General features: G+C 44.8%; 1 protein-coding gene across 13 annotated transcripts in view; it reads right to left on the bottom strand.

Moving 5' to 3' along the window:
• Positions 1-15317, bottom strand: part of LOC122790995 (zinc finger protein 618-like) — a 2638133-nt gene that overhangs the window by 638806 nt on the left and 1984010 nt on the right. For all 13 annotated transcript variants that reach the window (XM_044058728.1, XM_044058724.1, XM_044058727.1 and 10 more), the window contains one exon: positions 1974-2018. In XM_044058728.1, the coding sequence (XP_043914663.1) occupies positions 1974-2018 (45 nt within the window). The remainder of the gene's footprint in view (positions 1-1973; positions 2019-15317) is intronic.

Raw genomic sequence — 15317 nt, 5'->3', positions numbered from 1 at the left:
CCTGTGGGTTCTGTCCTTAAGCCAGTTTGCAACCCATCTTGTGACATATGGGTTTACATTTAAGCTGGTAAGTTTTCTACAATACCCGAGTGGGGTATTGTGTCGAAAGCCTTGCAAGGTCAAGGTAGGCTGTATGGACTGCCTTTCCTCATCAATGGCCTTGGTGACTGTTTCAAGAAGTCGACCAAGTTCAAAAGGCATGATCTTCCCTTGACAAAGCCAAACTGGGTCGGGTCCAATGTCTGCAAGTCCCCTATATCTTTGTTTATGAGCTCCATTATGATCCTCTCCATAGCTTTGCAGACTAGACTTGTTAAGCTTATGGGGCGGTAATTACCAGGGTCCGTAGAGGCGCCGTCTTTGTGGAGTGGGACCACAGTTGCCGTACGCCACTCCTTGGGCACGTATCCTGTGGTAAGGCTGAGATTAAACAGCTGCCTTATGTGCGGGTTTAATTCCTCATTTAGCTCGTGTAGCACACAGCCGGGGACACCATCCGGTCCCATTGATGCTGTGTTTTTAGCTTTAGAGAGAGCAGCTTTCACCTGCGCATTTGAGATGTCCGGGAGGCTACACTCGGCTGGGATAGTTCTCTCTCCTTTAGGGGGGGAGAGGGGGGTGAAGTTTGCACTGAACCTGTCTGCCAGTATGTTGGCAATGTCTGTGGGTTCAGTGATTTTTGTATCATTTTGGACTAATTCTGAGCATATCTGGGAGTTTCCACCCAGGTTCCTAACATAGCTGAAAAAGGCCTTATGATTGTCCTTTGAATCCATGGCAATTTTTCTCTCAAAATTGGCCTTAGTTGATTTTATGAGTGCTCGTATTTTTTTACTAATAATGATCAGGGGTGACTTCCCTTTTATGGATTTTGTTCTATTATGTAATAGCTTTCTCCTCTTATTGTAAAGTTTGTTAATGGCTGGGGTCCACCAGACTGGACGTTTGCCCTTTGTGGAAAGAGTCTTGGTTTTATTTGGGATTGCCTGATCCATGCAGTCCTGGAGGTGTTCATAGAAGGCATTTGTAAGGGCTTCCGCAGCTTGGGTTGTGGTTTCCTCTGGCTCAGGGGCCTTGAAGGATACCACACCAGTCTTGAGTAGTGTGAAGTTTGCTTTAGAGAAGTTCTTCACTATGGTCTTCTTTGTTTGGGGTGGGGGGAATGTGGATTTCCAGTGAGATTAGTTTATGATCAGATCTCACCAATGAGGGATATACTTCGGTGTGGAGCATTTTGTCCCCATGTTTGTGACAATGAGATCTAGTATATTTTCTCCTCTCGTGGGAACAGTGACTAGCTGTTCCATGGCATTTGAATTTATGAACTCCAGGAACCGTTGGGCTAGAAAGTTAGGGCTTGAGTAATGTTCCCAGTCTATATTCGGGTAGTTGAAGTCACCCAATATGATGGTGTTTGGAGATACATTTATGCCCTCCAGTGTCTTCAGGAAGGCTGTGTGGGGTTCCTGAGTTTGAGAGGGTGGCCTGTAGCATGCTACAATTTGTAGAGCAGTTTTGCCTATGGTTAGTTGCACCTGGATGGTTTCCGAGCTTAGATGCGTTGCCACCAACCTGGAGGTGTGGGTATCCTTTATGAATATGGATACACCCCCTCCTTTTGTGGTGTGGTCCGGGTTTTGGGGCCGGAACGCATGATATGAGGTAAAACCTAATAGTGCCGGGGTGCTCTCAGGAGCCTTGAACCAGGTTTCAGTTACAGCACAGACATCGATGTTCTCCATACTGATGAACATTTCAGCTAATCACTTGCAAGAGGAACAAAAGAATCGCTCATTTTCGTACTTCAAATAACTTTTTGAATAAACCATTTGTTTTTTAGATTATGCATTTTATACTTTCATAAAACATGAAGACTATTTAAGAGTTATGATTATAACAGATATAATGCACACAGTTTACTTCAAATAGTGAAAGTCCACACTTGGTGAATCAACACAATTATTTGGACTTACTTTGTACCTGAGGAAGGGGACTTAGTATCAGTGGGCTTGCAGCTTCTGCAAAAGAGATAGTAAACAAAAGAAATGTAATGGTAAACACAGCATCCTGTTAAGATCGGCATATTTTAGCTACTCATGTTTATGAAAATGTTTCTCACATGCCGTGCATCTCCCATGAATTTCAACAACACTATTACAGATTCTGCACATTCTTCTTACTTAATTCAAGACAAAAATGTGTAACTAAAACGAAGGTTTGAATTCATACACATTTGGAAAAATTCACACCAGTAAATCACATACTACCATTAATTCAAATAAAGGAAAAGATGCATGCTGTCTCTTAATAGTGATACATTCGCCAATTTAAGAAAATTACAAATCAAGACACTTCAGTGTATTTGTTACTGCAAGTGAAGCAAGATATTGCTCCAGACTCACCAAACTCAGTCCTACTTGTACTTCAACAAAAGCTCTAGATCTACTATAAACAAAACTGAACTTGACACTTCTAATAAAAATATAAATGCTATAATTTAGAGTTAAAAAGTTTCATGTTGACAGTTCTGTGCATTTCAGTTATAAGATCTCATTTGTTCTAACCATTACAATACTAAACATTAAAGCAAGGTATTCTAGTGCCTTGAAATACTTGATTCTGATATATCACACTTAAATTTGGTGATTAAAAGTGAAACATTACTGTGGTCTTTTGACTCTTTGTCCTCAAAATACAAAAGCATTGATGGCAATAACTAAAGGAAGACTACAGCTGCATGAAACGGATTAGCAATAATATAACAAAAAAATCTAGCACAGCAAACACCAGTGGCATAGAGGATAAAGTGCCGACTGACGCAAATGACTTAACTTGATTAGTGTCTCAGGTGCTTGGCAGCTTCGGAAAAGGAGGATGAGCATACACATCCATCCTAGGTACAAAGCAGTGATGTGCAAACTCACAATCTCTATGTGGAACGATGCCATTGCAGGCCTACATCTCATCAAGCCACTTTCTGGTAGTAGTCACAGAAGTGCGCAATCACAGTGGGAGGGCACACCAAGATCCTGAGGTAGCCTGTCAGGGTTAGAGACTCCACAACTAAACTTGATGGGATGATAGAAACAGCACAGATTCCCCAGTATCTGTCAGAATAATGCCCCCCTCCTGCTGGCTCTCACTCTAGCATATGTGGGGACTACTCATTGCTAGAAAGAAATTTGTGAATGTCCAGTGGGGGGAAGGCTTGACAGTCAGTAGGCACAGAGGGAAAAACACACAAAGAATATCCCAGCAGTAACTTGAAATATCTCAGACAAATCAGCAAGAGAGAACCTTATTACATTTTTGTACCCAAGCAGTAGATAACAGAAGCCAACTAAGCATCAAAGGCAAACAATAAGTAGCAAACAGGGAATGCCACTAATTTAAAGATAATAATGTCCGACAGGGTGTGTATTAAAGTGTAATTAATACCTGCCCAGGGGTGTTGTGAGGCTCGATGCCGCAGGTGGAGGGCCTCTACACCCCTGGAAGGGCATTAATTACACATTAAAACATACCCTGTCAGGCATTATTGCATTTAGAGAATGGGGTCTCTGTAAAATTGTGTTTTACTTACTTATTTAAATTTTTTATTACTATATTATTTTATGTATCTTGGATGTAAAATAGTTTCTCCGCCTAATGTTTTAAAGTTGCTGTAGTATATGCAAATGGTGTTAGGGGAAGCATTTTACATTCAAAATATATAGTTTAAAAAAAATATCTAGATATTGGTTTTATTTTTTGGTTCTATACTGCTAAAATGTTTTTTTGCCAGTCATTGGGTATTGAAGTCACTAAATAATGACATACATTTGACTTTCAGACTTTAATCCCTTCAGAAAAATTCATGTTAACAAAAATCCTGTTATTTAACTTACTTTTTAATTTTTTTATGTATAACATTTAAAATATGTTCATATTTTGGAACCTTTGATCCCCCTTTATTTCAGGATTTATCCACATTTCTTGAGCTAAAAGGTCGAGAGACAGACCTCTGCTGGTGCCAGTGGTCCCATTGATCTCACCACAACCCCGCCCCGACACACACACCCCTGTACTTCAGAAAATGCATGCTAACACTAGTCCTGTTATTGCAGCAACTTTGTGATTTTTTAAACAGGAATATGTTCCTGTTTTGACCCTTTGTCCCCCCCCCCCTTTATGTTGCATTTTATTCAGTTAAGTTATCTAAAAGGTGAGAGGTACATAAACCTCTTGACTGCTGTTGCTGCCGCTGTTTGATCGCTCTCATTCTTTTCTCTCTCACACACACACACACACACACACACACACACACACTTTTTTCTGTTATCTTTAGATTTTACTGTCACTGAACAGCAAAAGTGCTGCTTAGCAAGTGTAAAATAACGGCTCGATCGTTCTTGCTTTTTCAGTCACATGCACACACACTAACACACACAGTCATAACACACCCACCTGCTTTTCTTTTCTTTTTTTAAATATATTTTACACTCGATAAACAGCAGAAGAGCTGCTTAGTGATGGTAAAATAATGGCAGCTATTTCATTTTCTCAGTCCAAGCTCCATGGAAGCTTGATATGCTGCCATGAAGTGGCAGACTCGTTTTTCAGTGGACATTACTCATACATTAATACCCTGCTGGAGAACTTTTGTTCTCCAGTCAGGGTGCCGATATACAGTTTGTCCATTTTCTAAGGAGAAATAAAAACCTGAAGAATACTCAGATAACAGAAACATTAACTAAAAAGGGAATGAAAATAAGATGAAATATAAAGTGTCAAAAATGCCACGGCATATAAAATAGTATCCTTGGTATTCAGTCAAGGCTTAGAGGATGCATATCCCTTAATTCTCAGTCTTTTATATTCAGAAACTGCTTGACCGAAGTTTTCCCCTCACAAGACCTCAGTTTCAATAGTCTACTCTCGGGTGAAGCCACATGCTAAAGTGGCAATCTGGGAGAGTTGCTAATACTAATTAGCCATGTGTTCTCCCTTGCAAATGTCTGCAGTTTCTGATTTGTTTACTAGGTTGAAAAGTCAGAGAATCATTTGGATGAGTAAAATTTTACTCTAAGAGGAAGCATGTATGAAGTGTGAAGCATGAATGTGGTTGCATGAATGACTGTGTGTGTCTGCCTTGGGGGGGGGGGGGGGATAGGTAAGGAATCAAATCTGGATGTACATGTGTTGCCTGTTTATGGAAGTCTGTGGCTAAGTGTTTCCACTAGTGTAATTGATTGTGATAGCTTATTTGTTGATTAGTGGGGGGGGGGTCTCTCTGTATGGGGTGCGCCTTTGCTAACATGATGCATGGTCCACTTGGGAAAACAGTAATGAAGTCAGGTCTAACAGCGCAACTGTTTATGAGACATGGTAATAAGCTGATAATGAGGTGTTTCACACTGTGGCCATATCTGTCTCTATAAAGAAGTTATGCACTCACCACAATGTTACATCTGTGTTGTCCATTTTCACTTATCCTTGACCTGTGGGTCCAGTTCCAAGCATCGGAACCAACTCTGCCATTAATTAGGGCTCACGAAGACCAATAACTCTTGAGCTATTCTCTTACAGATAATGCTCCCCTCCCATTTACCTCAGAAAGGACAAAAAAGAATAAACGCTGCATAAGCCTTCATAAAGACCACATCTGGAGTCATATGACAAAAACCCCAGAAGGATGAGCCATGACCCACTACACCAAAAGAACTTAATGGTTGGGGGAAAGGGGAAAGGAGGCAAGGAAGTCGAGGATAAATGAAAATGGACAACACAGATGGAATGTTCTGGTGAGTACATAACTTCTTTATCTGATGTCAATTTTTATTTAATCCTTGACCTGTGGGACAGACTCCCTAGCTACCATAGATCTAGGGAGGACTAAAGGAAGAACATTCCTGAGCACCACAGAACCAAACGATGCTCTTCCTCTGGAGACCAGATCTAGTTTGTAGTGAGCGATAAAGGTATGGGGTGAGAAGCCCAAGTTGCTGCTGCACAGATGTCATCTAGGGAAGCTCTCGCTTGAAAGACTGAAGTAGCTACAGCTCTTGTAGTGTGTGCCTTTATAGGCTTAGGCAATTTTAATTTTCTTCTTTCATAGATATAGGTAATAATCTTTAAGCTATTTGGCTAGTACTTTGTTCACTGACTGACCGAGTTTTGCAGGAGAAGAGGATACAAATAGTTGGTCTAACTTTTTCAGATATTTTTATTCTGTGCAGATAGAAACATAGTTGTCTATGAACATCCAACAAATGTAAAGAGCATTCCCCTTTATTAGCAAAATTTGGAAAAAAATATAGACAATTGCCTGATATTAGTCTCCAAGGCAGTCTTGGGCAGAAATGAGGGATTAGTTCTTAGTGAAACTCTGTCTTTATGAAAAAGCAAGTAAGGTGGTTTAACATGACAGAGCTTGAATTTCCAAAATTCTTCTAGCAGATGTAATTGCTACCAAGAAGAGGGCTTTCCATGACAAAAATTTTAAATCGCAATCAGCTGAGGGTTCAAAAGGAGGCTAAATAATAGACCAACATTAGGTTAAGGTCCCATGGACGAGTAGAATCTTTATATGGAAGTTTTAGCAAAAGCATGCCTTTCAAGAAAGCTTAGCACAGTCTATGGTAAATCAAGGTTGATCTTTCAATACCATTATGAAAATTAGATATTGCTACTAGCTGGACTTTGACTGTTGACTGAGAAGCACCTGTGTTGAGAACAGATGATAAAAATTCCAATATCTTATTGACAGGAGCTGAAAAGGGGTCTATATTACTGGCATAGGCCCAGATAGTAAATCTTTACCACTTACTCTCTTAAAGTTTGTGTGTGGCTTGCTTATGCGAGACTAAAAGGATGCAACACACTGGGGACAAAAGAGTAAGGAAGCTTGGCTATCAAGGGAATTGGAGAAACCAAGCTGTCAGCTTGAGGTGTTGAATGTTTGGGTGAGTTAGTCCCTCTGGGTGGGACAACAGATCTGGAGCCAGGTCCAAGATCCATGCCTGTTGAATCAGGCAAGGCCAAAGAAAGAGGAACCATATCTGTCAAGGCCAAAATGGAACAATGAAGATAGCCTTCCTCTTCAGCCTGGTTGCTTTCTGAAGGAACTTTGGGATCAGAGGAATGGGAGGAAATGCATACAGAAGTCTGGAGGGCCAAATGGAGAGGCGAGCATCCCTTGGTGACTCCCCGCAGGAAGGATTAGGGCAAAGTAGCTGCAGTACTTGTTGTTCAAATGGGAGGCAAAGACATAGCAGGAAGGCTGGCCCCAGTGATGGAATATGTTCACTGATGCTGTCAGACAGAGAGACCACTCATGAGGCAGCAGAATGGTCCTGCTCAATTTGTCTGCTATCACAGTGGACCTTCCCAGAATGTACATTGCTAAGAGAAAGCAGTTGGAAGAGATCACCCATTGCCACACAGAGTGCTTTTCAATATAGAGGATAAGATTTGGTTCCTCCTTGTTTGTTCATGTACCAAACCACTGACATATTGTGTGTTTGGACTGCAATCATCCCCCAAGGGAAGGGCAGTTTGGAATGCCTGCAACACTAGAAGCACTGGCCTTAGCTCTAGGACACTGATATGTAAGTTGGCCTCCATGGGGGACCAAGTGCCTTGGACAGTCTTTCCTAGATAAGGCCCCCCACCCCACCTAGGAGGCATCCATGGTCACTATAACCTTGGGTTGTGATGGGACAAACGGGTGTCTTAGTAGAATGCCTTTGCAATGTACCCACCAAGTCACTTTAGCAAAGGTTGGTGATCAAAATCAAATCTGACATGGATTGATAAGACAGTCCATTGAGACGCTAGCAGCCATTGTAGAATTCTCATGTGTAACCTCACTAAGGGAACTAGGGATGTTATGTAGTCCAATTTCGCCTACATTCTTACCCATGGGTTCAGAGCCGAATATCAGCTCCAACTCGGCCAAACTTTTCTAGCTCAAAATCTTCTATTGGCTGGGCTAAGAAGGTATCCCATGCTGCACTGCTCCATATCCCCAGATCGCGTTTGCCGCTTGTGTAGCTCGGACGTGGTCTCGCTCTTGGCTGTGGCTAAGTACCTTTTTTCTTCTTCTTCTTGAGAGAATTTGTTACAAACAAAAGCTATTTTAATAGCTATTTCTATTTGGTGTTTTTTGGGTATAATCTGTAGTGTGATTCTTTTTTATGGTATCCCACTAGCTGTTCCAATGGGCTAGGCCCTGTTTCAGTTAGAGGACCTAGTCCGTCCCCTTACTTGTCCCTGTGTTTGTTTTTTGCTATCTAAAACCGTTTGAGTTAGAGGTTTTAGTGTCTGTCTTCCTTGTTCTGTATGCGAGTTTGGTCTAAAACCGTTTTAGTTAGAGGTTTTTAGCCCTAGTCGTCTTAGTGCGTGCCCCTTCTGAGGATTGTGTGCGCTGTTTGTGGAAAAATTTGTTCCCGCGCTTAGTGTGGTATTTTTGTGTGCCTGTAGTTGTTTTTTCACAGGCAGTGACTTGCTCGTTGTATTGGTATTTGAGATTAATTTTCAAGATGTCCAAAGATTCGAAGGAGCACAAACCTTCGGGTTTTAAAAAGTGCTCTAAGTGTGGTTACAAGATGTTCATCACTGATGGACATTCAGTATGCGTTTATTGTCTGGGAGCAATCCACCTGCAGGAGTCCTGCAGCTTATGCCATGCTTTTAGTCCCAGGGTGCTCCAAGAAAGAAAGAATAAGTTAATTCTGAAGGGACTCTTGAAACCCTCATTTGAAGAGGCCATGGATTCTGCTTCCAGTTCAAAATCAAAATCCACAAAATCAAAAAAGATATCTCCGGCTTCTTCGGTCTCCTTGGAGCCACCAGAGAAAGTAATGAAATTAGCTTCGACCTCCTTGGCTCCACTGTCCTCGGTGACGCAGGAAGTGTCAGTGTTGATGGAACCGGCGTCTGCTCCAATTATATTGGAACCTCTTCGGAGCTGATCTCCCAGTACTAGACCAGTGTCACCCGAGAGGAGATCCCGATCTCCCTCCCTGCTCTCCAAATCCTCCAGGACATGTTCAGATGTGGATGTCGATAGGGTGGTGCAGAGGCTCCTTCAATCACCGGTTTTGGCTAAATTGTTCTCCGCTCTGTCCCAGTCGGCTCCGGAGCCCGTCCCGATACCTTCTTCGATTATTCTTCCTCCGAGCACATCTCTGTCTTCGGAGCCAGAATGCTCCGCTCCATGTGATGTTCCTAGGTCGGTTCTGATGGCCCCTCCGGGCTCATCGGTGCTGACATCAGCTCGGACCCAGTCAGCGCCATCCACGGGGTTCGGGACTCGGGATTCTTCAGTCGGGCCAGAGGAGGACACCTCGGGACACCTTTCGGTTCCTAGTCTCCTGCTCAGTGCCTCGGCTCGTGGAACCCCGGCTCCTGTCATGATCTCGGAGGCTGTCCGGTCCTCGGACTCGGGGGGGGGGGGCAGCCTTTGAGGCCATGCAGAGTGCGCTGGCCAGATCTTCAGCCACATTATGTGGGTCAGTCATTCTGTCCCCTACCAGTCCGGTGAGAGCCTCTGATCACCACCTATCTGTAGACAGCGGAGCCCCAAGGCCTAGGGATACCTCCATGAGTGGTCCCCAAGTTTCTGAGGGCCCCTCAGAGTTTTTGCCTGAGGAGCCCCCTAGAAAGAAAACGTGCAAGAGGAAGCACATAGACTCCCAGGATGAGTCTCTCACCTCAGATACTGACCTTGAGGAATCAGAGGGGTCCCCCAAGTCATCCTCTGACTATGTTTCTTTCTCCACCATCCTGGAGATATTGAAAAAAAAGAGATGACTGGCCGTCCAAAGCCCCCTCCGAAGAGTCTGTCTTCCTGAAGGCCTTTGGTGCTCAGCCCTCCCCTTCCTGGGTGTCCCCCGCCCTTTGACGAGCTCCTGGTTTAATTTGTTGGAGGATGTGGGAGAACCCTGATTCTGTGGAACCTGTACCCAGGAGACCCAATAAATTTCTGTCTGCTCCCCGGGGTAAGGAGTTTTTGTCCAAAGGAGTCCCTGTGGATGCCATGGTGGTGGCGGCCACTCAGAAGGAATTAGCCGAGACTTCTTCCTCCGTCCATCCTCCTAACAAGGAGTCTAGGACCATGGACCAGTACGGGAAGCGTACCCTCTCGTCAGCAATCTTTACCTTACGGTCGCTGAACTACCTGTCTCATTTTACTCGGCTCCAGAGAGATCTCCTCAAGGAGTTAGGAGATACTCTCGCGGGTAACGTTCCTGAGGCAGTGGCCCAGACGGTTAACGCCTAGGTGTCTACCCTCAATTCCATCGTTAACTCCTCCATGCGGTTCATTTCATATGCAACCGAGGGAGCGAGTAGGGCAGCAAGCTCAGGAATCTCCCTAAGGAGGCAAGCCTGGATGCGCCTTTGTCATTTCGCGGATGCCTTCAAGTCTTCTTTCACTGACGCCACCTTTGATGGCTCTTCTTTGTTCGGAACCAAGGTGAAAGACACCCTCACCAGGTGCGAGCAAGAGGGAAAGACTCTGTCTGCTGTAGGGGTCCGTTTTTCCCTTCCCTCTAGGCCTTACCCCAAGGCCCAGAAGGGTGGGAAGATGTGGTTCAAAAAATCACAGAGGTTTTTTCCCGGTGCACAACATGAGCCCCCCCCCCCAGAGGCAGAGGAGGGGGATGTTATTCAGGGAGATGCCACCCTAGAGGCAGAGGGGGCCCCCGCAATTCGGGAGAACGCGATTCCTTTTGTGGCTCTCCCTACTGTTGTTCCTGATGGGATACCAGACTGTGTGTTTCCACAGCCAGTCGGGGGTCGAATATTATTATACCCAGAAGCCTGGCAAAGCATCACCCAGGACCGATGGGTATTACGAATAATTTCCGGAGGTTATGTCATCCCCTTTTTGTCAGATCCCCCTCCAGTCAGAAAAATCCCGGACGTTCCACCCAGTCAGAGGGATCACGGAGCTTCAGAGGTTTCAGAGCTGCTAGGAAAAGGAGTCATCAAGCATGTCCCCTCAGACCTGATCAGATTAGGGACTTACTCAAGATTCTTTTTGGTGCCGAAAAGAACAGGGGACCAGAGACCCATATTAGATCTCAGCCAACTGAACAACTATGTACAAAAGTCCAAGTTCCATATAGTCACACTACAGTCAATTCTCCCATTGTTGGGAAAAGAAGTATGGATGTGCTCCATCGACCTCAAGGATGCTTACTACAATATCAAAATGGACAGGGCATCCAGGAGTCACCTACGCTTCCAGCTGGGAGCCATTCATTTTCAGTTTCGAGCCCTGCCCTTTGGTCTCACCACAGCCCCCAGGGTGTTCACCAAGTGTATGGCAGTGGTGACAGTTCACTTGAGACGTCAAGGATTCCAAGTGCTTCCGTATCTGGATGACTGGCTCCTCACTGCCCCCACCAGGCATCTACTAATCCAAACCAGGGACGTTACCATCATTCTCTGTCAACAGTTGGGCATAACACTGAACTTGGAAAAATCTGCCTTGTTGCCCTCACAGTGTATCATTTTTATAGGTGCAGAGCTAGACACCATTCAAATGCGAGCCTTTCTACCGCAGGAAAGAATCAGAGTCTTACAGCAACAGGTGCACGCCCTGCTACCCCTGAGGAAAGCGAAGGCAAGATGGGTTCTCCAACTCCTGGGGACTATGGCAGCAACAATTATGTTAGTCCCTCTAGTGAGATTGCACATGAGGCTCCTTTAATGGCTCTTCTTTGCTCAATGGTCTCTCCAGAGACTTCCACTTTCCCACCCTATTTTGCTCACGGACAGATGCAAACAGGATCTAGTTGGTGGCTTTGCACCAACAATCTGGACAGGGGAAAACCCTTCGTTCTACCACCCCCGGTTGCCACAGTGGCCACGGACACCTTCCAAATGGGGTGGGGGGGGTATTATCTCAGCAGGACAGTCCAAGGCACGTGGCAAGATCACGAGATACATCTGCATATCAACGACCTAGAGATGAGAGCGGTGCTACTTGCGTTGCAGGCACTTCAGAGCTTTCTACCTCTCAGGACTATCACAGTATGTCAGTGGTGTGGTATCTGAACAAGCAAGGAGGAACCAGATCATACCCCCTGTGCAGAGAGACCAAGCGAGTGTGGCAGTCGGCAGTATCTTCCCAACGGTTTCTGGTGGCAACGCACATTCCGGGGAAGTCCAACGTGATAACAGACAGGCTAAGCAGAGCTATACTGATGCCTTACGAGTGGTCCCCAAATCGTCTAGTTGCAGAACGAATCTTCAGCAAATGGGGTCAGCCTTGCTGCGAACTTTTTGCCAGCCCCCTCAATGCCAAATGCAGTAGCTACTTCACGCTGACCCCCCCCCACAGGGGGAGCCGCCCAGGGACGTTCTAGTCCACGACTGGCCCTCCGGTCTGCTTTACGTTTTCCATCCATTTCCCTTGCTATCAAAAGTGATTCAGAAAGCGCAAGCCTCGGGAAGCAGAATGATTCTAATTGCTCCACACTGGCCTCGTCAAATCTGGTTCCCCTTTCTCCATCCCTACATTGTGGACACAACTTGGACTCTGGACCCACAACCAGACTTACTGACTCACATGTCGGGACAGTTCCACCCCTCTCTGCAGACCCTCCAGTTGACAGCCTGGCTATTCCACTTCCGTCGTTAGTTATGCTCCATTTCTCACCTGAGGTAGTTCATATTTTATCTTCCTCTCATAAGCCCTCTGCTAGGAAGATTTATTCCAGCAAATGGAAGAGGTTTTCTATTTGGGCTCATACCCAAGGAATTGACCCTTACACAGCTCCAACTGCTTCCGTCTTGGAGTTTTTGTCTATGCTTTTCCAGCAGGGCTCAGCGTCCGCTACCATTAAAGTTCAATTGGCAGCAATTTCTAATTTTCATGTTGCTAATGAGCCTAGTCTGATGGCTCACAGACTCTGTAAGGCTTTCCTGAAGGGCACTCTGTTACTCCGTCTTCCTGTCTCAGAACTGATCATGCCCTGGGATCTAAATTTTGTTCTGCAAGCCCTTACTTCACCACCCTTTGAGCCTGCAGCTACCTGTAACTTAAAATTCTTGACCTGGAAAACTGCCTTTTTAATAGCCATCACATCAGCCAGACGTGTTTCAGAAATTCAAGCTCTTTCTATCAAACCTCCATACTTGATCTTTCATAAGGACAGGGTTTCTCTTAGACCAAACCCTTCTTTTCTTCCTAAAGTGGCGTCCATATCTAATCTTAATCGATCTATTTAGTTGCCAGTGTTTTTCCCATTTTTCAAACAAGGCAGAATTTAAATTTCATCAATTGGATGTACACAGACAGTTACATTTCTATCTGCACAGAACCAAAGTTCTCTAAAAATCTGATCAGCTGTTTGTCTCCTTTTCGGAAAACAGAATTGGGTCCCCTGTCTCCAAAATCACCCTATCCAGATGGATATCAAATTGCATCTCTTTCACTTATTCCTCGGGGTAAAGACCTACCGTTTCCAGTCAAGGCTCACTCTACTCTGGCTGTATCCACATCTACAGCTTATCAGGCCTGATTGTCTACGGATGATATTTGTGCTGCAGCTACCTGGGCATCTCCTTACACCTTTGTTACTCATTACAAGCTGGACGTGGTATCTAGGGGCAGGTCTTCATTTGGTTCCACAGTACTCAGGAGTATCTTCCTCTGAGCCTCCCAGGATGTAGGTGCTGGGAACGCTGTCCCACGGGTAAGAATATAGGCGAGATTGGACCACATAACATCAAGAAGTTATGTACTCACCATAACGTTCGATGTATGTAGTCCATCTCGCCTCACATTCTTACTTACCCTCCCACCTTCCCCCTTCCTGGAGGATCTGGAGGTTAGGTCTGGTTTTTAGAGCTCCCTTCACCTTTAGTTTATTCCTCTTTACTTGGATGTTGTTATGCATGGGGTATGAGTGTGGTGTTCGCAGCAAACTAGATCTGGGGATATGGAGCAGTGCAGCATGGGATACCTTCTTAGCCCAGCCAATAGAAGACTTCGAGCTAGAAAAGTTTGGCCGAGTCGGAGCCGATATTCGGCTCCGAACCCACGGGTAAGAATGTGAGGCGAGATGGACTACATACATCGAACGTTATGGTGAGTACATAATAAGAAGTTATGTACCTACCATAACGTTCCATGTTTGTTGTCTTCTTCTCGCCTTCTTAATTGCTGGATGGATTCGGAGCAGATCCTCGGCTCCGACTCGGCCAATACTAAAGCTTGAGAGCTAATTCCACCGGCTCAAGGCTCCCCTATATCCCACAATGCTAGGCGGTAACTACTCAGATCTCATTTGATAGGTATACCCAGCAACCCTAGCCTCCATAGAATGGAGAAGGGAAACCCACCTCAATAACAACCTGCGTGAAAGGTATTGCAGACCTAAGAAAGGAGAAAAGGAGGTGGAAGAACGTGTGAGAATGACGACTTCCAGAGGAAGATCACAAACTGAATTCCTATTGGTCTGTCCAGGCTTGGGGGAAGGAGGGTGGGACGCAAGAAAGAAGGCGAGAAGAAGACAACTAACATGGAACGTTATGGTAGGTACATAACTTCTTAATGTTAAGTTGTCTATCTCGCCTTCATTCTTGCTGGATGGGACTGCGTCCCTAGCACCTTATCCCGGGTGGCCTATCGGAACAGACTCTTGAGAACAGTGGAACCAAAGTTGGCACGGTTTCTGCAGACCATGTCCAATTTGTAATGTGAAATGAAGGTATGAGGAGAAGCCCAGGTGGCTGCTGCACAAATGGAATCTACTGGCAGCCTATCCTGAAAAGCTACGGATGTAGCTAATGCCCTAGTTGAATGAGCTCTAGGTCTTGAAGGTAGTTTTTGATGTCTGATCTCATAGATGAAGGTAATTGTAGAGGTGAGCCATCTAGAGAGGGATACTTTAGTAACAGGAAGGCCCAATTTCCCTTCCGCATATGACAGAAACAGTTGATCAGATTTCCTGAATTGTTTAGTCCTGTCTAAGTAATATCTAAGTTGGCGTTGAACATCCAGAAAATGTAGCTTTTGTTCCGGCCTGTTTGAATAGTTAGGGAAAAAGACGGGGAGATCAATAATTTGGTTTAGGTTTGTTTGAGAGGAAACCTTAGGTAAAAAGGATGGATTAGTACAGAGGGATACCCTATCTTTGTGAAACACTAAGTAAGGAGGATGACTGCACAGAGCATGGAGTTCAGATACCCTTCTCGCTGAAGTTATAGCTACCAGAAAAAGTGTCTTCCAAGAAAGCAACTTCAGAGAACATGAAGCCGCCGGTTTGAAGGGGGGAAGGATTAAGGATGCCAGAACCAAGTTCAAATCCCATTGATGC

Source organism: Protopterus annectens, chromosome 16.part0, assembly GCF_019279795.1.
Source record: "Protopterus annectens isolate FY-2018-M chromosome 16.part0, PAN1.0, whole genome shotgun sequence".
NCBI classification, from domain to species: domain Eukaryota; kingdom Metazoa; phylum Chordata; order Ceratodontiformes; family Protopteridae; genus Protopterus; species Protopterus annectens.
This window is presented reverse-complemented; position numbering and strand designations above follow the sequence as displayed.